Source organism: Brienomyrus brachyistius, unplaced genomic scaffold (genome assembly GCF_023856365.1).
Source record: "Brienomyrus brachyistius isolate T26 unplaced genomic scaffold, BBRACH_0.4 scaffold67, whole genome shotgun sequence".
NCBI classification, from domain to species: Eukaryota; Metazoa; Chordata; class Actinopteri; order Osteoglossiformes; family Mormyridae; genus Brienomyrus; species Brienomyrus brachyistius.
In genome coordinates, this window is record NW_026042342.1 from 368048 (window position 1) to 395645 (window position 27598).

General features: G+C 45.4%; 1 protein-coding gene across 2 annotated transcripts; it reads right to left on the bottom strand.

Annotated features, from left to right (window-relative positions):
• Window positions 1-20007: 20007 nt before the first annotated feature.
• zgc:66455 (uncharacterized protein LOC393502 homolog) lies at window positions 20008-27079 on the bottom strand. Of its 2 annotated transcripts, none has more exons than XM_049002370.1 (9): window positions 26756-27079; window positions 26586-26616; window positions 22664-23545; window positions 21840-21899; window positions 21609-21709; window positions 21446-21507; window positions 21150-21319; window positions 20789-20938; window positions 20008-20713 (listed from the first exon to the last, which is right to left on the bottom strand). In XM_049002370.1, exons 1-9 carry the CDS (start codon window positions 26849-26851, stop codon window positions 20385-20387), a joined length of 1881 nt encoding a protein of 626 aa, XP_048858327.1. In that variant the 5' UTR covers window positions 26852-27079; the 3' UTR covers window positions 20008-20384. The 2 variants fall into 2 exon arrangements, with proteins under 2 accessions (XP_048858327.1, XP_048858326.1); XM_049002369.1 differs by having other exon boundaries at window positions 22493-23545; window positions 26756-27077.
• Between the last annotated feature and the right edge of the window lie 519 nt (window positions 27080-27598).

Consider the following 27598-nt stretch of genomic DNA (forward strand, 5'->3'; position numbering starts at 1 on the left):
ATGCTGCCTCCATCTTCAGTGATTCCCGTCCATCCCGGCACTCGTCCCTGATCTAGCCGCTACGTTCGTGTTTCCCGCAGCCAGTGGACGAGCTCCTGTCAGCACTGAATACTCGGAGATCAGCCCCTCTGCGAGGAAATGTCTGACAAGCCCAGCAGGTGTCCGCCGTGTGCTTCTTGGGGTGTGTCCGTTTGACGGTCTCGCTCTTATTTAATTAAAGCCTTTTTAAATTTTGCCCCGTGGCTGTAATGCAGGTAGGATCGACACCCATAAATCTGATCTTTCTATCGGATGTCATCAGCTGTTTTTATTTAGTTTTGGGACACTATGTGACTTCCTACAAGGTTTTCAGAGACATTACATGGAAAGGCTTGTTCGCAGGCTGTGTCAGGGAATGAGACGGTTCCCACAACACAGCCTCCTCAAACACAGCATTTAATGAGGGAGTGCTGCACTGTACGTTTTTTTAAGAAATTGGTTGCTGGCCCACATGTGTGGTTTCTGGGCCACAGTGTAATTGGTCATTTCACTTGCTGTGTTATTTACCCCAGTGAAGATGTGCAGATACTTTTTCATTTGATTAAAAGGGAAAACAGAATATGCTACTCTGGTCAATCAGCCATGGTTTTGCAAGAAAATAAAAATAAATGAATGACAAAGTGATTTTATAGGCTAATTATTTATTTCACCCAAAGCAAAGCAGCGTCTAGTCCAGTGGGAGCTGACCAGGTGGGTCTTTGCTTACCCATAACACCCTGCGAACTGTCCTACCACAGATCAGGCCTACATTAAAGAGAGACTGCCACATTTAGCCAGGGGTGCAGAAATGCAGTATCATAGAGAACGTTGTGAACACCTTACATTAGTGCGTGGAATTTAACACATTAAATACAACAGAGGACGGAGTACCAAATCACTTAGGGAAGTCGGTCCCTGATGTGTTCCTGGGAAGAATGGCAATCACAGGTTTCACCTTAACAAACATGTCCAAGATGGTAAAATTCACTATTTGATGCAAATGAGTATTGCTCGCAAAGCGTGCAAAAGTATTTTGTTCTGGGTTAAAACCTGCTTGTGTTTCCGATATGATTTGGGAATACAAAGACCACTCATAAGGACTTCTAAAGACCACAGAGACATTCACAGGCACGCACAGATACATTCAGCACACTCTTAAAAGACATGGGGGTACAGAGGATGTGAGGCAAGCCACAGAGGAAGGCAGTTTCCAAGTCAACCTTAGAGGCTAGTCCACTCCTGGGATGTTTATGACGTTTGTGAGAGTGGTGTTCAGTCGACGGTGCATTGGGTGTGTATCTGAGTGCACACCAGCTCTGCATACAGAAGTGTGTTCTCAGTTGCAGTACCCACCATATTGAGTAGACATCATGGGATTAGTGCTTCAACACACGACAACTCTGCTTTATCAACTGCGGAGCAACAGCGTGGCCTATCCGCACAGTGGCTCATTCTTCCGCGGTGGATGGTTTGCCTGGCCCACAATCCTCAGCAGTGTGAACTACATCTCTGTTTACTCGCTATGTGTTATTAGGGTTTCTGTTCAATGACAGACTACACGTGCATATGTTAGAAATGTTTTTACTGGCTACTGCCTCTGAGGACCCGGAATATCCTATTCTGTCTGTTTAAGTTATATTTTTCGATATGTCTAGCAGCATTCTCAGCCGCAATGTAACCAAATGGAGGGGTAATAACAAAATTTCCGCTAGCTATGTGGCTTTTCTCGTCACAAACGCTCGTCCCCTGGAACCAGCCGCCCGTCCCAGTCAGCATTTTGTAATGAAGGGACATCCGATAGGGCCGATCGAATTACCACCAGGGCGTGTAACGAGGATCCCGGACTGCACCAAGTCCTGCAGCGGACAGAGGAAATTTGATAGTACTGCTGAAAAATGCATCCAACTCCTTATGGTAAGAAAGGGAGCAGGAGCGTGCCATTAGACGGGGGGGGGGGGTGTGTGTGTGAGATGGGGCGTCACACCAGGGGGCTTCTGGGCAGGGGCAGGGAAGCGGTCATGTGGTCCTCTGAGGGAGATTGGCACTCTACCCTGCAATCAATGACTTAACAAAGCCGCATTCGTTGCAACTGATACAGTGTTCGCTGCCTGCGATGCTGCCCTTCCGAATCCGCTCGGAGGTTCTGGAGCGAGACACACCTGCGTATTAAACCCAATTAGCCGTCAAACCTCGGTCACCAGATATGGCCGTGAAGTCGTGGGCCAGTACCAGGTGTCTCAAAATGGACCTTCAGCTCTGTGACAGGTCAGACAGCTAGGCTAGTGTGGGCCTAGTCTTGAGGCCTTTGTCAATTTAGAATTTGTGACAATCTAGATCCAATTACAACTCAGCAAGGCCTTAACGGCCCCTGTTTATGGAGGGAGGGTGGGAGTTGCGGGGGGGGGGGGGTGCTGTAGTCTTATCAGGACAGCCAGTGCGTCTCCCTCTTGCTCAGTCGCCAAAACCGACAACTCAGGCACAGATGAAGCCTCTGAGGAGTGCAGCTAACAGGGGGAATAAGCTGCCATTTCCGCCACTATTTTGGCGTCGAATAAATACAATTCCTGGGATTACCGCCGTGCGCTCATGCTGCTGCGGAATTGCGACGAAATGCAAGATCATCGTTTTTCTTACTCCGCATTAGCTATGGGCTACATGAAAGTGCGTCCGCTTCATAATGCAAGCAAACCATCCAGATTCCACAGCTTGTTATCGCCATCGCGCCCATGGAGAAAAAGCACAGCTTCATAATCCAGAGTATTTAAATATTCACGAAGTACTGCTACCTCTAGTTGATTGTTAAGAGTAAAGGCCAGAGCCACAGTCCATGAATGCATCCCCAAAAGCAATCGAAATATCAGCACATATTTTATTATTAACCAACTGGTTATACTATATCTATTATTAGGCTGTCCAGTAGAAATGGAGATGCAGATTTCTCCCTCCACCCATAAAAATTCAATTGAATTAGCAGACATTTTTTTTATCCAAAGCAACACACATTTATGAGTCAGACAGTCCCAGCAGTAATTGGGGATTAAGAGCCCGATGGAAACATCACTCGAGCACCCTGGGGATTTGAACCAACAACCATCCAAGCACAGTATCCTAACCTCCTGAGCCACAACATACTGACAAAGATAGGGTTTTAGCATTAATAGACAAATATACCTTATTGATTTGGGGGAAATTCAGTAAAGGCACCCCTGGGATTAGAACTCCCATTTACTAGAAAGGCATGTTGACCAACTAAGACACAGAACCACTCACAGTTGCATTAAGAAGGAGCTGAATTTCATCAGGCCTCACAGACGAGGACACAAGGCGTCACCATTAAAGGCCTCATTCCCCTGCCACACTGTCACTGGGAACCAGGCTGTAAGCTCACACACGCAGATGCCGGCCCTTTGCCACAGCTGCTGTCGTTCCTTCCTCGTTGGTCATGTGACTTCAAATACACACAATGGAGTAGCTTTCAGAAGCAGAATGCTTAAGCCGCTGCAGAAGCACAAGGAAGAAATATCTGAGGCTATCAAACTGTAATCTCCTAATAAAATGAGATTTTAAAATCACAGACATCAAAGCAGAATACTGAACCCAGGAGACAATGGGGTTTATTAACCCACTTTGGCAATGACAAGCTGTTACTTGTTTTTTAATCTCCCCTGGCATACGACCACTTGAGGGGCATTTTACAGGAGATTTTTGTAACAGTGCCATTTCTTATTTCCAAGTTCTAACTCCAAACAAAAAAAGTGTAACGTTGTGAAGTGCCAAAGTAAGAGGCTCGCTCAACAACAGCTGAACGTTCACCAACGCAGCGACATGACCGAGTCCTCTGGTCCGTTTGTGACCCCAAGGTTAAGCTTATGGGTAAACATGGAGATTTGGACGTAAGGCGGTGATCTAATCAGGACAAATAATCTTAAGTCAAGAAACAGAAAATAAGGGAGCAGGCAAAGACCAGGGCACCCCTCTGGTGACACTGGAAAGAAGGCCAGGAGGGAACAAAGCAAATTAACGCAACAAGTGTTAGCTCACAGTTGCCCCCTGTGAAAAATTACATTTGGTACAGGCCAGCAGGGCACTGAATGACCTTTGACCTTTGCGAACAACGCATAGATGCAAATATGACCAGGGAAATGTTTTTCTCAACTCTCATGCTCGTTTTTAATTCCAGTCCTTTAACAGACCACAGAAGACGGAGACCAAGTTAAATAATAGATTAAATCTACAGTATAGAATGAGGTCCAGCTCACAAGACTGTGCCAGTTTTACCGTACGACATTTCCTTTTAGTTATTCAGGCTTTGGTTTACAATTAGCCTTAAAAAACTTGATACGGCCGGCACCAGCGCTGAACTCTGCAAGGAGGTGGAGCCTGAGGTCGGCATGGTGGGGGGGGGGGGCATTGGGGGGGAGTGGACGGGACGGTCCTCACCACGGGCCTGGCGGCGAAGCGCACTCGGCGAACGCAGCGGGGGGTGCGGACAAGGAGGATTAAAAGTAAAACACTTACTGATTTGATAGAAGATTACAGAGGATTTCACAGAGCCTATTGCCTTTGTCGACATATGGAGCCGCTTCAAAAACAGCTCATAATCTCCCCAATGTTTAACACACACGCGCGCAGGGCCCGGTCCAAAAAATGATGGCCGCCGTTGGCCGGAGAAAGACAGCAAATTTCCCGAGCTGAGAGGCTCTGCGGTGTGAGCCCTGATGCCGGCGCACGACGGCTCCTCATGACTTATTAAAATGTACCTTGAACGCACCCCCGCCAGCACACAGTCACTGAGACACTGGCCCGCGTCCACGCACTGACTCATAATCTCCGTGTAGCATCGCAGGAGAATCACCTGACCCGCGGCAGCCGGCGCCGAAGGACGCGAGCCACCGGCTCCTAACGGGCGCTAAAACGCCGTTTCACGCTACGCCCGGGAACCAGCGCCCCTCTGCTCAGAATATTTCCCTGAGGCCAGGAAGTATGAATCCACAGTATTTATACTCTATTAAAAATATGGGAGGTTATGCCAGGAAGTATGAATCCACAGCATTTATACTCTATTCATAATATGGGAGGATATGCCAGAGAGTATGAATCCACAGTATTTATACTCTATAAAAAATATGGGAGGTTATGCCAGGAAGTATGAATCCACAGCATTTATACTCTATTCATAATATGGGAGGATATGCCAGAGAGTATGAATCCACAGTATTTATACTCTATAAAAAATATGGGAGGTTATGCCAGGAAGTATGAATCCACAGCATTTATATTCTATTCATAATATAGGAGGATATGCCAGAGAGTATGAAATCACAGCATTTATATTCTATTCATAATATGGGAGGATATGCCAGAGAGTATGAATCCACAGTATTTATACTCTATTAATAATATTGGAGGATATGCCAGGGAGCATGAATCCACAGCATTTATACTCTATTAATAATACGGCAGGATATGCCAGGGAGTATGAATCCACAGCATTTATACTCTAGTAATAATATGGGAGGATATGCCAGGGAGCATGAATCCACAGCATTTATACTCTAGTAATAATATGGGAGGATATGCCAGGGAGCATGAATCCACAGCATTTATACTCTATTAATAATATGACAGGATATGCTAGGGAGTATGAAATCACAGCATTTATACTCTATTAATAATATGGGAGGATATGCCAGGGAGTATGAATCCACAGCATTTATACTCTATTTATAATATGACAGGAAGTATGAATCCACAGTATTTATACTCTATAAGATGACAGGATATGCCAGGGAGTATGAATCCACAGCATTTATATTCTATTAACAATACAATTAAGCAGGATATGAAATAGGAATAGCATGGCTGCCACAAATAATTGTATTATTATGTTTTAAAATGTGTTAAATGCATACTGTCCCAATACCCTCTGCAGTATTTGATGAAAAAGCTGCATGCTTCCTGATCGACCCCCATCTTCCAAAGGTTCTGCTTTTCCGTGTCGACCTGGCGACACCTGTCACTGCTCCGGGTCTCCTTACTGTCACGGCAACCGCAACAGATGAGATGACAGCAGAGGTCAATCTCCCGCCGCAGCCAAGCAGCCGGTCACACGTGCGCACGCCTGCGCACGCACACGCACCCCACAGGCACACACGCATGCGACCGACATGGGCTACAGACAGGAAACTGAGAAATAACGAAAGCTGAGGAGCGGGCAAGGATTTCTGCTCATCGCAGACTCAAACACACCAGTCATTTCGGGGAATGTTCTCGCCTTGCTGGGGGCACCTCACACCTGCCAAAAAGCCCGGCTCCAGACCGACAGACAGCCCAAAGCCCGCGTTTGGGCAGATAAAGAGGCGGATATCGCAGAATCACGTCGGACGCCACAAACATTCACTATCGTCCCAGGTACGGCGGATGCCCCAGACACACCCACCGCGGCACAGGCCCAGAGCCCGATGTGTGGGCCTCACACACAGGCCAAAGAGAGGGTAGAGACCTCCACATGTGTAATTACAAAGGGGCTCCTTCCCCGGTTTGGGCAGGGGGGGGGGGGAGGCACCAGCGGTGTACACAAAAGAGTTAGGGAACAAGTGTGGCACAATTAAATAAAATAAGGTCAGCAGACGTCCCATGTGAGCGCTGATGCTGGGATTAGGGCCTGTAAGCCTATTAGCGTGCTTTGGTCAGCGAGGCCACCCGGCCCCCCCCTGCCGACACCCAGCCAAGATTAGGCCGTCCCGGCCCCCCGCTGCTGGGCCCCAGTCGGCCCCTGCGCACCCTCCCGTCCCCCCGGCCATCTGGACCCAGCCCTCCGCACAAAACGGCGGCAGCAGGGGGAGCCGGCTACGGTGACAGGTTGCCCCCCACCCCCCTTTCTCGGGATTGGACACCCTCCCGGTCGTCCTCGGCGTTTCCCAGAATCCCCCCTCGGCTGAAATAGGCTTACTTTTATAAGACCCCGAAAAGAATCTGCTCACATCTGTTGTTTTTTGTAGCAATTAATCATATTAACTGACCTGTCTAAAGAGAAACAGGTGAAGCTGCAAAGGTGCCGGAACAGGAACAGAGGCTCATCACTGTCGGGCCCTTAATCCCCTGGCTGTTCTCACACACACACAGCCCTGTACTCATATCTTTGTGGGGACTCCCCATTCATTTCTATGGGCATAACCCTAATCCCAACATGAGAACCTTAACCCCCACCCAGCCCTAACCTTAACCATAAGTAACCAAACAAAACACAAGACCTTTGGCATTTTTACTTTTTTGGTTGCAGTCACAAAATTGAGGTTATCCAACTGGAGACCTCAAAAATGTCCCCTAAAATAAGATAGTTTCAGGTTTTACCCCACGTTGGGGACATTTTTGTCCCCAAACCACATGCATGCACACATACACACACACACACACGCATGCACGCACACACGCACATGCTTGCACACATACATGCACATGCATGCACACATACAGGCTCACATACATACACGCATGCACACACGCACGCACACACACGTATGCACGCACTCATGCACACACATACACGCACACATATACGCATGCACACACACATACACGCACACACACATGCATACACACACAAGCATGCAGACACGCACGCACATACACGCACACACACGCATGCACGCACACGCACATACACGCACATACACGCACACACACATGCATACACACACATGCATGCACACACGCATATACCCATGGTCCTTCGCACACAGTGCCTCTCATCAGCGATGACGGATTATGGTGACCACAGAGGCATGTGTCGCTCTTAAACAAACACCTTCGAGGACCCCGGCTTATCGCTGACATCGGGGGGGGGGGGGGGAGGGCCAGGAAAACAAACACACGAGAAGGACACGCAGGACACACGCCAGCCGCCCCACTCCGCGCCAGCAGCGAGACCTTCAGGACTTCATACTCCGTTCCGACCTTTATCACTTCACACAAATAACCAGCGGCCAAAATAATTAAGAATTTCCCCCTCAGGAAACATAACCCAGCAGCTTAAGTAATGCCTTCTTTAGGGTGGGGTGGTGGGGGGGCACGATGGCAATACGAAAGGGACAATACTGGAGTGATGGAGTGGAAATAGACTTAATTGATTTGGAAGCGGTCCACAAGTGAAAGCAGGTCATCTGTGGACACAAACCCTTTATTGTTGGCCTTTTTTGAGGAAAAAAAAAATCTTTTCTGTGTGCATTTGTGATATTCATACAGTGGTGGGCGGAGCAAACTGAACAGTGGGTTGGCGTTGATGGCGGTCACTCCAGGCTCCGACGTGTGATGTCAGCAAAGGGGACTCGGAGGGGACACAGCGTTTCCCAGGACCCCTCAGCAAACAGTGAGAAATGTGAAAGAGGGATGGGCGATAAATAGATTTAAAAAGCGGACCTAATATTTGATGGATGAAAAAATGGTGGTCCCATGCATGCGGGGGGGATGGATGAACCCCCATCCTCACGCACACACAAAGCACGCCCGCACAATGCCGCTAAATATAGTCGTTAACGCCATGACCTCTCAATTCCTAACCTCGCGATAATGCAGCCTATGAAAGAATGGGGGCCTGCATGAAATTCCAAGATACTACTGAGTAATCATTTCCCGTCAGGACCCCCCCCGTCCCGCCCCCCCCCAGGTTTTTTTGATTATGCAATTCTTCTCTTTTGCATCCTGGCAGCGGCACAAACAGAAAAGGGACCGCTTGACACTGGGCTATTTCAATGAAAACATACAATCTACCGCTCAAATAATTCTACAGGGGGATTAACATTTCTGAGGTTGAGCCCGAGATTACGTGCGCGGATCTTGAATTTCATCATCTTCCTGTAGCACAATAGCTTATTCTCTGCTTTTTTCATCTATTCTCCAATGAGGGGTCAGCAAAGCTTTACCTTCCTGGCTGCATTCATTTCATTTCTACATTAACCAGATACCTCTTGGTCTCTACACCCCCTTCAGCATATATACAGGACACCAAATCCTGGACCTCACTCCCCCCCCCCCACCCCCGAACCCCTTAACACAGTCCGTGCCGGCTGCCCTATCACATACTGCCCTCCAGTGGTCAGCGTTCGTCACCGAAGGCCACCTGACTGGACGGTGACGCGGGTACAAGTGGAGATGGGATTCAATGACACCCCTCTGATCGTCATTGGGGGGGGGGGGGGGGGGGGGTCCTGAGCGCACAGCAACACAACGGACGTCATGAAAATGTCACTCTTTGCTCCGTGGGATCGCCATACAGAAACCAAAAGTCGACAAGCGTCCATAGAAGACTTCTGCAGACGCCTACTTCTCCGTTTTACCAGCAGCTGGGCCATTTCATACTGGTTTGACTGGAGTAGAGCCTGCCCCCATAGCCTCCTTATCAGGGAGCATGAATCCCTGTCTGGAAACCAGAACACCACCCACTGACTTCCAGTTGCCGTATAACTGGAGCACCCCCGTCCTGACCATCATCCCAGCAGCTTACTCACAATTACGCTTCCCAGTTTCACTTCTCACCATCGTCACTGTCATCGTCACTGACTTCAGACTCTCGTGAGCTTGCTGACCCCTCCCTACCAGTCCCCCTAACCCTAACCCTCTGATATCGCACACAGAGCAGGTGCTGTGACTCTGTTTGCCCTCTTCCCAGACTGTGCGTGACAGCTGCCCGCTAACCCTCTGTCCAGCATCATCGTCGCTAACACAGCTCACATTGCTACACAGGTAACATAGAGACATAAAACACTACACCCTTCTTACTCAGTAGAGACGAGTCAGCCTTGTTGAATATTCAAATATTCGCAAACATGTATAAAATCGGGGGGAAAATTTGATCCATTCCTTAGGTTTGCAGTTTACATTCATTCTGAAGCTTAGCGTCGCAGTTTTCGCGAGAGCGCTACACGAGCTCCCAGCCAATCAAAATCAATTTCGTCCTTTGCACACTCGTCGTGTGACACCTTGGTGAGAAACTGACCTAAAACGAGTGAGGCGGATAAGCAAATAAGGACTGATCACCAGCAGACAGTTGTCACTGTATGGAGCTATTTTGGATTCCACAGAGACAATATTGAGCAAAAGCAAGTGATTTTTCCACCCTTTTTTTCGGTTCATGGCATCAAGTGTAAGAGAATCTAATTATGCTACTGCGGTAAGTATCATATATACATTTAGAATATTATTTGAATTATGACATTTCACGGGTAATTCTGCCTGAAATGTCCATCCCTACTACTCAGACAATGCAATACAATCAGAATAATAAAGGTCTGGTCCAGACTCTGCTGGATTGAGTTCTTCTTATTAGACCTAGGCTATCATCAGTGCGTCAAGAACACAAGCCATCAAACTAACACATTCAGGTAACATATTCACTGCATGTGCCAGTGCGTCAAGAACACAAGCCATCAGACTAACACATTCAGGTAACATATTCACTGCATGTGCCAGTGCGTCAAGAACACAAGCCATCAGACTAACACACTGAGGTCACATATTCACTGCATGTGCCAGTGCATCAAGAACACAAGCCATCAGACTAACACACTCAGGTAACATATTCACTGCATGTGCCAGTGCGTCAAGAACACAAGCCATCAGACTAACACATTCAGGTAACATATTCACTGCATGTGCCAGTGCGTCAAGGACACAAGCCATCAGACTGACACATTCAGGTAACATATTCACTGCATGTGCCAGTGCGTCAAGCACACAAGCCGTCAGACTGACACATTCAGGTAACATATTCACTGCATGTGCCAGTGCGTCAAGCACACAAGCCGTCAGACTGACACATTCAGGTAACATATTCACTGCATGTGCCAGTGCGTCAAGAACACAAGCCATCAGACTGACACATTCAGGTAACATATTCACTGCATGTGCCAGTGCGTCAAGAACACAAGCCATCAGACTAACACATTCAGGTAACATATTCACTGTATGTGCCAGTGCGTCAAGAACACAAGCCATGAGGCTAACACATTCAGGCGACATCTTTACTGCATGTGCCAGTGCGTCAAGAACACAAGCCATCAGACTAACACATTCAGGTAACATATTCACTGCATGTGCCAGTGCGTCAAGAACACAAGCCATCAGACTAACACAGTCAGGAAACATCTTTACTGCATGTGCCAGTGCGTCAAGAACACAAGCCATCAGACTAACACAGTCAGGAAACATCTTTACTGCATGTGCCAGTGCGTCAAGAACACAAACCATCAGACTGACACACTCAGGTAACATATTCACTGCATGTGCCAATGCGTCAAGAACGCAAGCCATCAGACTAACACATTCAGGTAACATATTCACTGCATGTGCCAGTGCGTCAAGAACACAAGCCATCAGACTAACACATTCAGGTAACATATTCACTGTATGTGCCAGTGCGTCAAGAACACAAGCCATGAGGCTAACACATTCAGGCGACATCTTTACTGCATGTGCCAGTGCGTCAAGAACACAAGCCATCAGACTGACACACTCAGGTAACATATTCACTGTATCTGCACGGCAAAGAGACCCATCAAGGCCTACAGCAGAGACACATCTCCATGTAACAGGCTCAAGTAGTGCTTACATACTGGAAGCTCAGGCATTTACAGTGAGGTTCATTAGAAATGAGAAGCCCTTTTGTTGTTTTTTAATTGAGTAGATTTGTGTTGGCACTGCAGCGGCAGTGGCGGCAGTGAGGCCATGCACCGCCCACACAGCCAATGCCTCGAAGCTCCAGGCTGACAATCTATACACAGGGTCAACTGCAGCACTTTGTGCTCGACTTGATTCAAGCCCAACCAATTACCATCAGAATGGAAGGGATTTGGACCCTGAACGCACCCTAAGAGCATCCGAAATGTCATCTTCAAAGAGCCTCCTGCCTGCCTACTCAAATTGACTCGTCCCTCTCATCATCTCATTCGGCTAAACTCCCATCCTGCTGGAGCCCCCTTATCGGTGTCATAATATAATCGTACGTTTTATGTGGCTTATCGTATCATTTATATTATCTCATTTTTGTAGCCTAATAAAAACCTCTTGAAGCCATTCCTAAATTTCACGAGCCACGAGACACTGTTCGGTGTCCCATTCGATCCCGCACATATATGTGCAGGCGTGTAGAGCACTTTCGCACGGAGATGTGCACACACACAGGCACATTGGGGCCTGTGCGGAGGGCTGCGTGCCAAATAGGGCCGGTCAAGGCGACTTTGATGTCAGGCCCACTTGGGGCACCTCTCTTCCTCTTCCCCCCTCCCAGCCGAAACCCCCATCCCCTCTACCTTTCGAGGCATCTCTGGAGAAAGCACATCTGACTCCGGTGCGCAGAGATGTGCGATCCTTGGAGATGGCCGAGCCTGTCTTTGACCACGCCGCCATTAACGAAGCACGTAAGGACCAGAGGAATTCACGTCGTCCCCACTAAGTTGTTATACTGACCGTCGCAGGACGCGCTCTATCAGACTCCAACGCAGCTCCCATGATCCTCTCTGCTCCTCGAGGTACCACCAACCTCAGCATATTCATTTAAAGATCAGTCAAGAACCAGACCAGGCCTCACACTTCTACCAAAGCCCTCGTTCCATAAACATTTCACTTCAGCTATGATCATCAGAAAAAAAAAATACAGCATTTTGTTTTGCTGTTTCCACGGTGCCGAAGCTCGGGTCTTTGGCGCGGACCGCGGTTGGCATTTCAGCACGGGTGACACGGGGGCGAGGACTTCGCCGTGTCTTTTGACAGACGGGACGGCGAGTGTGCCAGAGACAAGGAGGCAGAGCACCGCGGGCCAACCCATGTCTCGCTCTCTGCTGAGAGAACAGATGGACGAGACGCTCCCTCCTGGACCAGTGCCAGGGCCTGGGTATCGCTCGGAACTGGAAGCCTCCCTGGCTGCGGGGGGCGCCGAGCCACGGGCAGCAAGGTCAGCCCATCACCTGGGCCGGGCGGGGGGGGGGGGGGGGAGAGACAGGGGACACAAACGCACAGCAGCACGCCAGAACAAAGTGCAGCAGAGGAGGGTTCTCGCGTATGTCCTCTGTGTCCTCAGCAGCGCAGTCACGCAGGGCCTCTTCTCACAAAGCCGGCCTCAATAATAAACACGTGAGCCGCAAAGAATTAAACCTACTGAAGATACAAAATAAATGGCATTTAGCGAGAAACAGATAGGATTTAGCCATTACCCATCTTGCCAGTGGTTAATGTTTGAGAAGCTTGAACATCAGTTGCTGACTGTGCTTTCAAACTATCCTGAAAAAGTCAGCCTTACATATAATGGACTTGAAATATATTGTGATCATGTATTGGATAAATGGCATGGATGGATGGATGGATGGATGGATGGATGGATGGATGGAGACATGGTTGGGCTTCGACCACTTCGACTGATAAAAATGCTCAGCGAGTCGGAAACAGGAAACAGATGATCGGTCCTTCACAGGCAGAATATTAACTTTTCAGGAAACGAGTTTCCCATCTGAAAAACCAAGACATTATATCTAATTCTGGCAATGGGGATGTGTTTCTTGCTGGGAAATGCACAATGTGAAATGAAAATCACTCTCAGTCTCAATTTTAATCTGACACACACAATGCACGCAGACTCACTGTCAAATTTTATTTTTCCTAAACAGCTGGTATTCAGTAGAATTTCTGTTGGTGATTTTTAATGGTATTATTTTTAAGCTCAAAATTGGATTTAGGGGTAATGTACAAGAGGGACAGACATAAATCATTGCACAGTTGCATGGGGGATTCATATGGTTTAAAAAACCGAGCAACATGACATACAGAAACAGGCCATGCGTGCTCCTCAAGGCACCGGTAGCGACAGATGCTGCCATCTAGTGGACAAAATGGAAGCAACAATATGTCTTTAAATATCGAGAGCCGTGGGTGACGTTGCCGCTTAACTTCAGAGTGCTCTGTTTGAGAAGGTTCTTCATTGCAGCAGAAGATGTTCAATATTGAAACCAGGTTGCAAAATGAAGGGGCTTGTTTGACTTAGTCAAAAGTCCATGGAGCATAACAGTGACTAGCAGATCTGCTTTGGCTTGACCTTGTGGAAGCATTCAACAGAAGTTGCATACATGTCAAATACGTCTCCGTCTTGACTGATACACAAACAGTCCTGGCTGAAAGATGGTCAAAGCGACAGCCGGTGAACTAGCTAGAGTGAAAAGCCGCATCTATTACTGCGGGGAACCTTTCTCATGAAAAACATCTGTACTCCTGGAGCAGAATGGAGGCTTCCTTGTGATATCTCTCACCTCATCAGCTTCATGGAGCCTGGCTTGTATCACTGGGAATTAAGCTCCTCTGTGTAGCTGGTTTGTACAGCTAAGAGGAGTTTCTCATCTGTGACATTTGCACAAACTGCAACAAAATGACCCTTTCTGGTTACATTTAGATGACTGCGGTCATATACACAGCCTGGTTCACATACAGTTTGTCAGATTGACTGACCGCAGAGCAATCATGTTCTTCTTTAAAACGGTCCCTCCCGGGTGCAATCCTTTGATCTCTGACACGGAGGAGATGCTGTATGCCCAGAGCACATGCTCTGCCAAATGGTAACAACCATCCTGTGATATATCTCTATAAATGTGTTCTGTAACTCAAATAGCTGTCACTTCCCCCAGCATCCCTGTCCCTGATTTTACTAGTGTAAAAAAATGAGGGCACACAGATGCAAGTAAAACATTTAGGAAAAGCTTCAATGAGCACGTTAAATTCGTAGAGCATTAAAATTCTGCACGTATGACATGAGCATGTCAGTCGTGCGGTAAAATGGGTTGAAATGACGACTGAGGAACAGGGAGTCAGATTTGTAAATGGAACCAGAAATTCGTGCCTCAGAAAAAAATAAATAAAAAAGACTGCAGTGACAGCGGTGCCGATGATAAAACTCGGAAATGGTGCGGCGCGTGTCTGTCATGCTGCCGCACATTCTTCACCGTAGGCTACAGCTCATAGCCCACGGAGAGTATCACTGGGTGAGAGGTGCCTGAGAACGCCAGACAGGTCTACAAGCGAAACACGAATATTAATACTACAGCCGAGCCTTGAAAATCATGGCAGAAAACAGGCAGGAATTTCTGAGGAAAGCCAAATATTTTATGCAAACTTTTATAAAAGTGTAATCCAATACATATCCAAAGGGTTTGTATGTGTAACGAAACAGATTAACAGTTTTACATTGAAATCCCAGGAGAAAAATGTGTTGTAATTAATACAATCAGCCACTTGGGGGCAGTACGAACAGTAAATTACTAATGATGAAAAGAATTCAAATTTTTAATGGCATGGCCATTTTAGGCATTATTGAACGTTTCCTGCAGGCAATCATAATAAACTGATATTAAACATGCATGAAATGTGGAATGGAAACATTTCCTTTGCAGTGTTTAGTAATTATAGCGATTCTGAAACGTATGAGCATAAGTATTAGAGATGCAAAGATGGTATTTCCCGTTATCGGTATCAGTCAATACAACAATCTGGCCATCGGCTGATGGTTAAAAATTAGCCGATATTTACCACCTGCTTACTAAGAAATAAGTCTGCTGTGTGGAATTATTTTAATGTTAGCGAAAAAAGACGTTAGAAATGCATTTTGCAAACATTGCTCTGATAAAATTTCAGGAGAAGGATCTACAAATAAACATCTCAACACCACAAATTTGATAGTTCACCTTAAGGTGAGACAGTGAAGAGTATGAAGAGTTTCTGAAAAACAAATTCGTTCCAATAAAGAAGGCTGCAGTACCGTCAGATAACGTTTGTCCATCAGTAACGGAAGCGTTTGATGGCAAAAAAACAATTCAGTGCAGACACTGTGACGGAGTTTATCACACCTGATCCTCAGCCCTTCTCTGTTATAAATAGGCCTATATAAGATGTTTACAAGGCTCTCAAGTTTCATCAAAAGTTGAGTGAGATTACATTAGGGGTGGAAAGTGTGTGTCACAGTCAATGTGTGAGGCTTGAGAACCCCGTGTGTAGTTGAAAAATTTAGGGCTCTGGGACTGTTGTTCTATGCTAGAGTTGTTGCTACCAAAATAAACACCTTTTCATATTTTTGGAATGTTTTTTTCTATTGTTTATTTGGGTGGAGTGTCCTCTTAAACTTTTTAAAGCAGAAGAAACAATGGTTTCGATGCCAGTACATGGCCATCGGCATCAGCCAGAAATAAACATAAAAATATCTGCGCAAACACCGAAATTTACTCATTTAAAAAATAATGAAAGCAGCCATATGAGTTCAAAGGGCGGTTTTGAAGGACTCCGATCTGGAAAACGTCTAATTTAGTACGGTGTGGCTGTATAGGTCCATAGGCCACGTAGCAGACTTGTACTCGCATACATGCATCAGCGTAACTGGGGAGAAGGGTCCAACTACAGAATAAACCATAACCTTAACCATAACCCTAACCCTAATCGGAGCTGCACCTTACGTCCTTAAAGATGACGTGTTTCCTGTGGAGATGATGTATGCCGGATGATTCTCCACTCTACAGGCGCCTGCAGCTAGACCCTCTTGTAACTGGGCGAAAACTGTTCCGGCTAGAAGTCAACGTACAGCATTCAAAAAAAAAAAAAAGCAGACCGGGAACTCACACACCTGCTTAGCAAAGCGCTACCCCCCTCTGCCGGTGAGGTCAGGTCACTACAGCCAATTACCGAGTGGGAAAGGCAGTCAACTGGAAGCCCTCCAGCAATCAGCAAGCCGTCGCGGTTGAGCGAGGCATACATGCATAAATCCGGGCGTAGGGCGCTTCCAGACGATCTCCAGATAATTCTACACCCACGAGTATTCGCGGAAGATGTATTTCACCAAGCCGCCACTGCAGTAAAAACAGAACCTAAAACTGAGCCCACAATAATGTAGTCAGAGATTCCCCCAAGAATGCAGAAAATAAGTCCTGAGCTGAACAAAGATTTGTCGCACATATATGTTAAAATATTCTCTTTGAATTTTTTTCCCTTTTATGCTTTTACCTAATTATTCTAACACTCTGTTTTGCCTCTTTTGTTTTAATACAGAAATATTATTCTATATTTACATGGTTTTTATATTACAGGCATAAAGATGCAGAAAATTCTACAGGACGGAACCTAAAATCACCATGAAAAGAGTCGCAGCACTAGCTGGAGGCTCATCACAACGGCTTTTAATAAAAAAGACATTACAATGAAGCCAATCTCTATATTAGATAAAACTTCATTGAGTTTTTGTTGTCCAGCAGCATTACAAAAATATATAATTCTCAACACAATAGTCCCCTAATAAACAAATACATAAATAGTTGATTTTTTAAATTGCATGATTGCTGCAAATTTTTTTAAATATACTCCAGTCCAGCCCTCAGGAACCCACAGTCAGTCCACATTTTTGCTCCCTTCCAACTCCCTGCCAGTCAATCTGCATTTTTGCTCCCTTCCAGCTCCCTCCCAGACAGTCCGCATTTTTGCTCCCTTCCAGTTCTCTGCCAGACAGTCCACATTTTTGCTACTTGGAGGGAGCAAAAATGTGGACTACCCATGGATCCTCAGGAATGAATTGGAAAACACTAATCTATACTGTTACGTTTAATTATGATTGTATATGTACAATAGCATTACCATTATTCTACAGGTTTCTCACCCACCTGACCCCAGTCCAGTGGCGGCCTTTAGTGGCAGGGAAACGTGGTTCCGGGTGCAGCATGGATACAAAACTGATTGGAAAAATTCCCTGGATACTGAAATTTATCGAGAGCAATACCCTCCCCAGGCCACCAACGTGATAAAAGATGAATAGTCCGGCCTTGTGGTTGAGAAGACTGAGAAACCATATTCTATTCTATACAATATATGGAAAAAATAGCACGCAATATGTAACAAGTAGAGCTTTTCTGCTTTCGGCTCAGCATTCAGACCCTCTGATGACGGAGGAAGCGCTGTTGCTACACGGTGTCCGTGTACCGCTCAAGCTTCAGCCGGCTGCCTGCTAGCTCTAGCAGAATCATGAGTGAGCAGACCCGAGTGAGACCCACTAGATACCTTATGGCTAGAATTAAGACATTCAAAGGTAGTGAGAAATTAAGGGTCACGATTTCATTATCATCACTGATACCAGCATGCTGCCAGATCCCGATCCACAGCAGCCACTATCGTGTGGGATCATCCCTCATTCACTCAGGATCGACATTCTGCTTGGCTCCAGGCAATGTTATCAGAACTAGCAATAGAATATGCTGCATTGCTTTACTAATTCTGCTTAATATGGTAACACTTATATATCTCATCTATAATGCATAATAGATATTTTCACAATGCATTATAATGGTCGGTATAAGAATTAAGGATGCCTTGTAGTGCATTATGAAGGTATCTATAGATGAGAGCTTCATAAAGCATTCATAATGCATAATAAACATGGTTATAATGTGTTATGCCTTTTTATAAATATTTATAGGCATGTGCATAATACTTTATGAATGCATTGTAATGCATTATAATTCATTATGAAGGTATCTATAATACCTTCCCTACGTTACGTTAAGTGTTACCATAAATATTGAAAAATATTAGCGGCCACATTTCTGCACTAGACAGTGTAACACAACTCTCATCGTTTTTTATTCCAGGAATCATTCCATGGTGCTGATGGTGGCTATAAGGGATTGATCACCATGCCAGTAAAAACATCCGTAAGATACTGATGGGAAACGTGTGTCCTCATGACAGAGAGGGCTGTATACTACGCAACAGCCAAGATACAGAAATTTAGCTTTACTTGTGTTCGCATTAATGTGGTTCATAGCAAATACACGCCAAAGCGCGCCCTAGATATCTGTGCCGCGTTGCAGTTTTAAAACGTGCATCAGTCGCACATAGTATTTCAGGATAACAGTTAATTACAAATTGACTTCAGTAATTATAGCCTTTTGCTGTTTTTTTTGTGCTTTCAGGAATTTGCTGACTCGCAGGGAATCCCCATGGGAATCCCCATCCTGGAAAGCAATGCCAGGGACACCACCACCGTACCACTGGGCATTATAACTCTGGTTAGTTACATTGTCAATAGACATGAAGCCCAGATGGTGTGGTCACACACAGCCAGACACCACCTACAGTCGGTGTCACTCCAACAACATGGATTCCCTGATTCATTTTACAAAGAATGCAACTGTTCTATACATCTTAAATCATGGCCATTGAAATGAGTTCATGTTTCAACAGCTGACAAATTATACCTGGATTTTTTTTCCCCTGCTCTTAATGTTGTTCTTGGTCGCATTTGACTTTTGTACAACACTTTGGTCGACACTTCTTGCTGTAAGTGTGCTCTATAAATAAATCATGATTTGAGGTAATACATTCAAATATATTAAAATAAAGATAAGATTCATTGAGGAGCTGATTTATACGTTCAGTGCAATCTGCCAGCTTGAAGCACCTTTCAACTGAGGGGCACATCCTGGACAGGATGCCAGTCTATCAGAGGGCAGTGACACACACAGACACCACCGTACACACAGCCGCAGAGATGCGAGGTAACGAGGCAACCACACCACTTCCAGAAGCAGACGAAAAACATGTCAGCCGTTGGTCCCGGAACTTACGCGACTTACCATTAAGCCCACGTACAGAATTCTTAAGAAAAGTGCAAGAGAGCCAGAGATCCATATCACATTACAGCCGTTTTGCTGGGATGTTTCCACTTGAATCGATGCATTATACAGGAAAACATATCAACCCCCTAAAGAATTAAAAATAGCTTGTAGTAGTGACAGCTTGTGATGTAAATCAATTTCTCCATCTTTTTAAATATTGGCCTCACCAGCTGTGAAGAGACTATATCTGCGAAGATGTTAATCTGAAAGATACAAGCGGACCGCAGCACCTGAGACAGGGGGGCTAAAGCCCAAACTCATACTGGGGGGGTAAAATAAACACCAGCGAAGCATTTCTTATGTCAGATTTATTCTCAGGAGGGAATTCCATGCAAAGTGAATTTGGTCCTTTGATTTCTCGCTCGTTCCTCCAGACAGACACCTCCTTCCTGTGCTCGGGGAAGGAAGCGTCTTTCACGGAATGCAAACCGACATCGCTTTCGGTGCATTAGGGCCATCGCCGCTAAAGACCATCCATTAAAACAATGCAACATTTCCAGCTAGTGGAAATCAAAAAAAAAAAAAAAAAAAAAAAACTTGATAAATGGTTTTCACAAATTAGATTGAAGGCTGTGTGACCCCATCTTACATGAGATGTTCCATTTACATACTATTAAAGTAAAACCTTACTAGATGTTGTATAAATGAGAAGAAATACAAAGACCAAGTCACAAAGCATACAGGTCACAGTTCTGCAACCTCATCCAGTTCCCCACACCCGACTCCAGGGGGCAGCAGTGAGCTGAACCTGATCAGCGGCAGACCCCCGGATGGACAGCCGTCTTTGGCGCTCTCCCAGCCATCTCTCGGCCGGCGTATGGGCGGGGGGGGCGGCGGCATATGCTTAGCGTCGTCGCCGCCGTATCGTCCGCATGGCATCAGGAACACGCCCCGGTGATGGCGCCGGTAGATTGCCACGGCGACGCAGAGCAGGATCAGCAAGAAGAGGCTGAGCAGGAAACACATGGCGTACAGAGCTCCCAGCACCTCGGTCGGGGCCGTCCTGCTGGAGGCTGGAGGAGAAGCACAGGTCGGGGACCGGCTCTGAGAAGCCCTACCCGCACACATCCAGAGTACACTTGCGGTACCTGTGGGATCCAGACAGATCGTCCCCCTAAAATCAAGGGGAGACATATCCTCGAACCCTGGCTGACAGCGGCAAGCGTAGGAGCCGAAGAGGTTGATGCAGTCGGCGTGGACGTCACATGACAAGAGCTGAGTCCTGCATTCATCCACATCTAACACAGAAGACTAGCAAGATATCAGAATGCAGGGCTAAAACATGCACCACACTATACAGTACATCATAGGGTCCCATCCCAACATGGAGTCCCATTCGGTCCCATTATAGGGGCAATATTACCGGGCACACCATACTGCTTCCCCACTACAGGCCAAATCAATGGTTCTGTTGATGCCCCATCTCCACAAGATCAGCCAATCCCACACCTTCTGTGGTGATGGAGGCGATGGTCCCATTGAAGCGTCTCTTGGCACCGGGCCGGACCTCTGTCCTCAGCAGCCGCCGGAGAGCATGGCTCAGCGATTCATAGACGCGAGTGCTCTCAAAGCCTCCCGTAAACTGGACCCACATGATGAAGAGCATACCAGCATGGAGCCTACAGATTTGACAGCTCGTTAAGCCCCCCTCATCCACTATGGGGAGCACTGCATAACAGCCTGACCCAACTTAACCTTCACCCATAATTACTACTGTTAAAGCTTTGACTTGGGAAGGAACATACCTCTTTGTTCTCTCGGAGGATATGGCTTTCAGCTGAAGATCAAAACTCAGCTCTCCCTGAACCTGAACCCCCAACCCCACCCACCCAAAACACACAAAATTTATATCACGCAAGGCATCCCAGTCTAGACCTAAACAACAAACTAATTATGACAGTCACTTACGATGTTTTCCACTGATTTCTGGAGGGACAGCAACACATGGTCCAAGCTCCGAGCTTTACGTGGACTTGTATAAACCTCTACAGCCACTTCGAATAAAGAGTCTGACGGGAGCAAGAAAGTTCACACAGCTACAGATTGTTCAAACGTCACATTGTGCTCCTCAAGGACGTACAGTAAAACCATGTAATGGTGCTCAACATTGAATAACCTTCAGATTGCTTGTTGTCTCACCTCCAGGTAAGTGTGGCAGTCGACTCGAATTTGCAGAACGTTCCAGAGAAGTGGCTAGCTCTGTATGGGAAGCAGAGGAAAGACCGTAAACAAGTCCTGCACAGGCATCAATCCCGTCAGTGCTGGAGTGCCCAGAGAGATGGCCAAGCACCAGCGGGAAGAATCGACTGGCTATGCTGTAAGAGCTTTAATGTGATTGGCCAGCTTCCCTGGGTGCGAGGGCATGGATCTCAATCCACATTCTTCATGAGGGTGCATTAATTGCATCTGGAACGGTACGTACAAGTGTTACAAATATTACAAAACTGGGGGAATTAAAAAAAAAAAAATTGTTCAGTTTGAGCAGTTATGCGTTTTAGTGTTTAATGTCGACAAAGTGTCTGATTTCCAGACTTCTTTTTGCTGTTTTTTTCCCCCGAATCCTAGTGGCTAAACTTGAATTTGTTAAAAATGTATAAGCTGCAGTGTGTGTCCGTGTTGTAGTGGTGGGGAAGGTCAATTACGCAGGGGTACCTGCTGACAAAGAAAAAAACACTGGAGTCTATGTAGCCTTGAGTCATAAATGACTCAGACAGGAATACATTTCTGAAAACACTACTCCCGTTTCCTGCCTTTGGATCTACTGTCCAGAACGACATTCAAACACTTCTCACCGGGTGTCATGCGGCTTGATTCATCCCACTCTCCTGTCATTTGGCTGCCGTTGGCATTAAAGGGAGAGTTAGTGCTACGGAGCACTGGAAGCTGTCTGGCTGTGTGCTCATCCCAGCTGCCCTTCATTGTCCTTGCATTCAGTGTTTCCATTTCAGGACTTTCAAACTTACGGGTTGTGCTGCGCCACACTTCTGGAGGGGTGGATTGGAAAGGGTGCCCCCTGCTGGCGGTGCCGTTTTCTGACGGCAGCACTCCGTGATTAGCGGTCACTATGTCAGACGCAGCACGCTTGTAGCTGAGGTCTTCGATCCTGTTACGATTAGGCCGTCTTTCTTCAACAGAGATGCCCTTCGGGCTAGTCACAGAGGCCGCAAGACCATCAGTGGTGGACTTGAGGTGACTCCACATGCCTTCAGAACTCCACGCTGAACCTAACGGATGTTCAACAATTTCATCTTCAGTTTCAGGCTGTGCGACCGTTGCAGGTGGATTTGATGTCCGCGATCCTGGAAGGCCGAATCCCAACGCACCCTTGGAAGAAAAAGCATTCACGCTTGGTTCCGTCACCATTAAATCATCTCCACCCTTCATTAAAGAGGGCTTGGTCTTTTCATCCCATTCCAAACCTTCTCTTTCATTGTGTTTCGGTTCTTTGATATGTTCTGGCCAAAGAGCGTGGTACCGAGCACGGAACCCTCTGAGAGGAGGTCTGGGGTTCCCTCCGATGAGCAGAACAACATGCAGGGTGCTGGACTGGGACTTGTACACCGTCTTCCCCCAGCACCTATGCAGAACCCGGTGTCTTCCAGAGCTTGGGGACTCATCCAGATGAATTTGGTCATTCTTATGGTGACAAGCGTCAGCAGGGGTCAAGTCCTCCAGCTGCAGATGAACCTGCATCCCGGGTTTGACTTGGATGGTCCAGTTACACCACAGCGGGGGGCTGGAGCACATGTAATCTGGGGAGAAGAACTCACCACTATCGCCATGCAGCTCGTGGTGGCAACTCCGCAGGGCAAAAAAGGCATTACCTTCCTTACCAAATGTATGCCCTAAAAATACAAAATGAAAGATATGAAAAATGTAATCAATGGTTTGAAAGGAAAGCTGTTAGGATGATTTAGGGATAGGGTTGCAAGATTCTGGAAAATTATCCCATTAAATTCCCATATATTCCGGTTAATTCCCCTGGAAAGTTTCCAGCTTTGAATGTTTCCAAAATCCCACAGCTTAACTGAAAAGTGTCTCAGAATTTTCCACCCCTTTGCAACTCTGCTTTGGGTAGAAACATACCAGACAGACCAGAAAAAAAAATCTAATAAAAGTGAAAGAATTCAACATTACTAAACGTCAAAATCTACATAAGAACATAAACGATGGGATGGGCCATTCGACCCATCCAGCTTGTTTGAGGAGAACTTAACTAATAGCTCAGAGTTGTTAAAATCTTATTTAGCTCTGATTTAAAGGAACCCAGGGTTTTAGCTTGTGCTACACTAACAGGAAGACTATTCCATACTCTAACTACACGCTGTGTGAAGAAATGCTTCCTCAAATTCATTGTAAAATGTTCTCCCGCTAATTTCCACTTATAGCCATGAGTTCTAGTATTTAAACTAATATTGAAATAGTCATTTGGCTGAACAGCATCCCGACTTGTTAGAATCTTATATACTTGGATCATGTCTCCCCTTAGTCTCCTTTGCCTGAGGCTAAACAGATTCAGCTCAGCTAACCTCTCATCATAAGACATTCTTCTAAGACTAGGAATCATTCTCGCAGCCCTACGTTGCACCTTTCCCAAGGCAGCGATGTCCTTCTTAAGGTATGGTGACCAAACCTGTACACAATATTGTAGATGGGGTCTTACCAAGACATAATATAATCATAGCATCACCTCCCTTGACTTAAACTCCACACACCTAGAGATGTAACCCAACATCCTATTTTTTATTGCTTCCCCACACTGGAGAGAGTGGGACATGGAGGCATCAACATACACACCAAGGTCTTTCTCATAATCAGCTACCTTTATTTCAGTCAAACCCATAAAATATCTGTAATTTATATTACTGCTCTCTGCTTGGATTACCTTACATTTATTTATGTTAAATTTCATCTGCCAGGTATCAGCCCAGTCCCTAAGATGCCGTTGTAGCCTCTGTGCTGCTGGACATCTAAGTAGATCACATCGTAGGCCTTTTTGTGATCAATTTCTAGTGTAGCTTCCTCAAAGAACTCAAGTACATTAGTTAAGCAGGATCTACCTCTCCTAAACCTATGTTGGCTATCCCTCAGAATGTTATTTTGAATCCAGGTAATCTACCATTTTCACTTGGATTACAGCTTCCATTACTTTTCCAGTAATGCTAGTTAAACTGATTGGCCTTTAGTTTGCTGGATTACTTCTATCCCCTTTTTTGAATATGGGCGTTATATCAGCATACTTCCAATCAGAAGGTACCACACCAGCAGATAACGATTTCTGGAATAATAAAGTTAAAGGTTGGCTAATAATATGCCTCATCTCTTTTAAACCCATAGGTTAAATGCCATCAGGGCCCTGCGATTTGTTTATTTTGAGCTTAGCTAGGCTTAGTCCCACATCAGCTTCAGTTATACATATATTGGTTATAGACGACGCTGTATTCATACTAAATGATGGTAAGTTACTCGTGTTCTCTACTGTGAACACCCGTGTAAAATAATCATTAAAATCATTTACTATATCAAATTCATTTTCAGTTATAAGGCCCTTACTATCCTGCAGATTAGCAATTTCAGGTTTTAGAGCTCTTTTGGGGTTAAAATATTGGAAGAAGCTGTTAATGTCATCCTTAACCTCCAATGCAATCTTCCTTTCTACATTCCCCATGGTGCATTTAATTTTTTATTTTTTTTTAACTCGACTTGTAGACTTAGATACTCCTGCTTTATTTTGAAATCGTTAGTTATTTTTGTGGAAGAGAGCCCTTTTCCTCCTGACTTTATTCTTAATTTCCTTAGTAAACCACCTTGGTTGTAGTTTCCTAGACTTACTTTTGCTAGAAACAGGTATGAAGTCCTCTTGCACTTGCAACAATGTGCTTTTAAAAAATCCCCATGCCTCTTCAACCGTTTTGCTATTTAACTCCATCCAGTCTACAGTATCGAGTTTGTGTCATATCATTATTCTTCCTAACATTGTATATTTTTGTTTTGGACTTCTCCCTTTTGTTAGGGCTTCTCCCCTGGTAGGGGTATTAAACTGAGTAATACCTTTTAGTATTTTTGGCATGGAGTTTTAACAATATGTTACAGAAAGTCAGTGGTGCTAAAAATCAAGGTTTGGACAACGTTATACAATGATGGTAATTTAATTTGTCTGCAGTCATAGATGATCAGTGCCAAAGTTCAAGGGAAAAAAAGACGCCAAATCAGATAAAAGACGGCAGAATATTGGCAAATAGTGCACTCCACTTATGGCGCTCGTATTCAGTCTGTAATCACAGCCAATTAACTCCAAAATGAACGAACTGAAGAGGAGATAAAGAGGAAGCCTCAGACTAAACCAAATTTACATTTTTTAACCATGAAGACGACAAAATGGTTCGTCTTTTTTTTTTGGCGAGAAATGAAAAACTACAACTCCCGTCAACCACCAGTTCTCGGGTCCTTTGACCTTTGCAGTCACCACCCGGTGCGCTGGATGAAACAAATCATTTGCACCATCGTAAATCATCATTACTGCATACAGCAAACAATAAATGAAAACTTTTTTTTCGCGTCACCTGCAGTGAGGAACACACGGTGGTGTGCTGCAGTTACAATAAAATTACATTAAAACCAAATAAACTGCCTGTGCTTGCAATTGTTCCCATAGGCCTAACAGCATTTCTGGGCTATATAATTAAACCTAATGAAACGGACGTGTCACCCATTACACAGTACACTGATTTAATGTTTACGTCCTTTGCAAGTCCCTTCGGCAGGGTGAAACATGCAATAGCATTTTGCGCAACATCCGTAAAATGCGTACATTGAAAACATCGCATATTACGCGGGCGGGTGGACACATTTTTTGTCTGAACAACTTTAATAATTAAATCTCACCTGCGAATTTGTACGCTGCATCTTCATTTGCCTAGAATGGGCAAAGCACATGGGTAGTGTGGGACTTTGAAGATAAAAGCAGTGTTTTAAACAACAAATTCTCCCTTAACCACAGAACATGTGGGATAGATATACACTAGAAGGGTCTTTACTAAAGAGAATTCACTCACCAGTTCCGCACATTTAATTGGTAATATACCGTATATTACAAGAAGTGTGTATACATGGAAGAATACGAAATGCTCGTGTCGAGTTTTAAATTTCATCGTGTACTTTTGCTGTTCTGATTACCGGTTAAGAACTGAAGCATTCCCAACCGCTTCGTCGTTTTCGTTAAACGGAGAGTTTTGCCCAACTTACAATTTCTCCTAATACTCCAGGTGAAGTCACGTGCCATTAACGCAATTAACCAATCACCGTCAAACACATCTGCCATTCGGCCGTTTCCGTCTTGTTCCTGCAGGTGTCGCTACTAACCGCATGGTAGCGCGGGGAATCTCCGTACTGAATATGCAGCAATGCCCCCAAATCCGAGGGCAGTAAGTCCCAAGACCGCTCCACTACACTAGCAAAACATCCGCGGACACCATAGGGCTGATTTTCGTGTGCAAACATATAGTAAAGTTTAATTGATAAATTACTCACATTACTATATCATAATTAAATAACAATAAAGTTCACTCCAAATCGAAATGAACTTTTTGTTTTTCTATGCATTTGACTGATTTATCTACTGCGCTGCCCTATTAATTGAATTGAAATGCTGCCATATTTTCTTTTTACTTTCTTAATCTTACTTATTAATCACCATTATAAGTACTCCGACAATATGCTCTCTTTTATGAAGATACTAAAGTTTAAATTGACAGCGAGTCCTTGTTAAGAGAAATTAAATATTTTAAAACAGGATGGAGGCTATATTTATAATAACGTGAACTATTCATAGTAGTATTGCAATAAAATTTCAGTTCTCGGGAGTGTTAATACATTAAATCACTTTAGACTTCATTTTC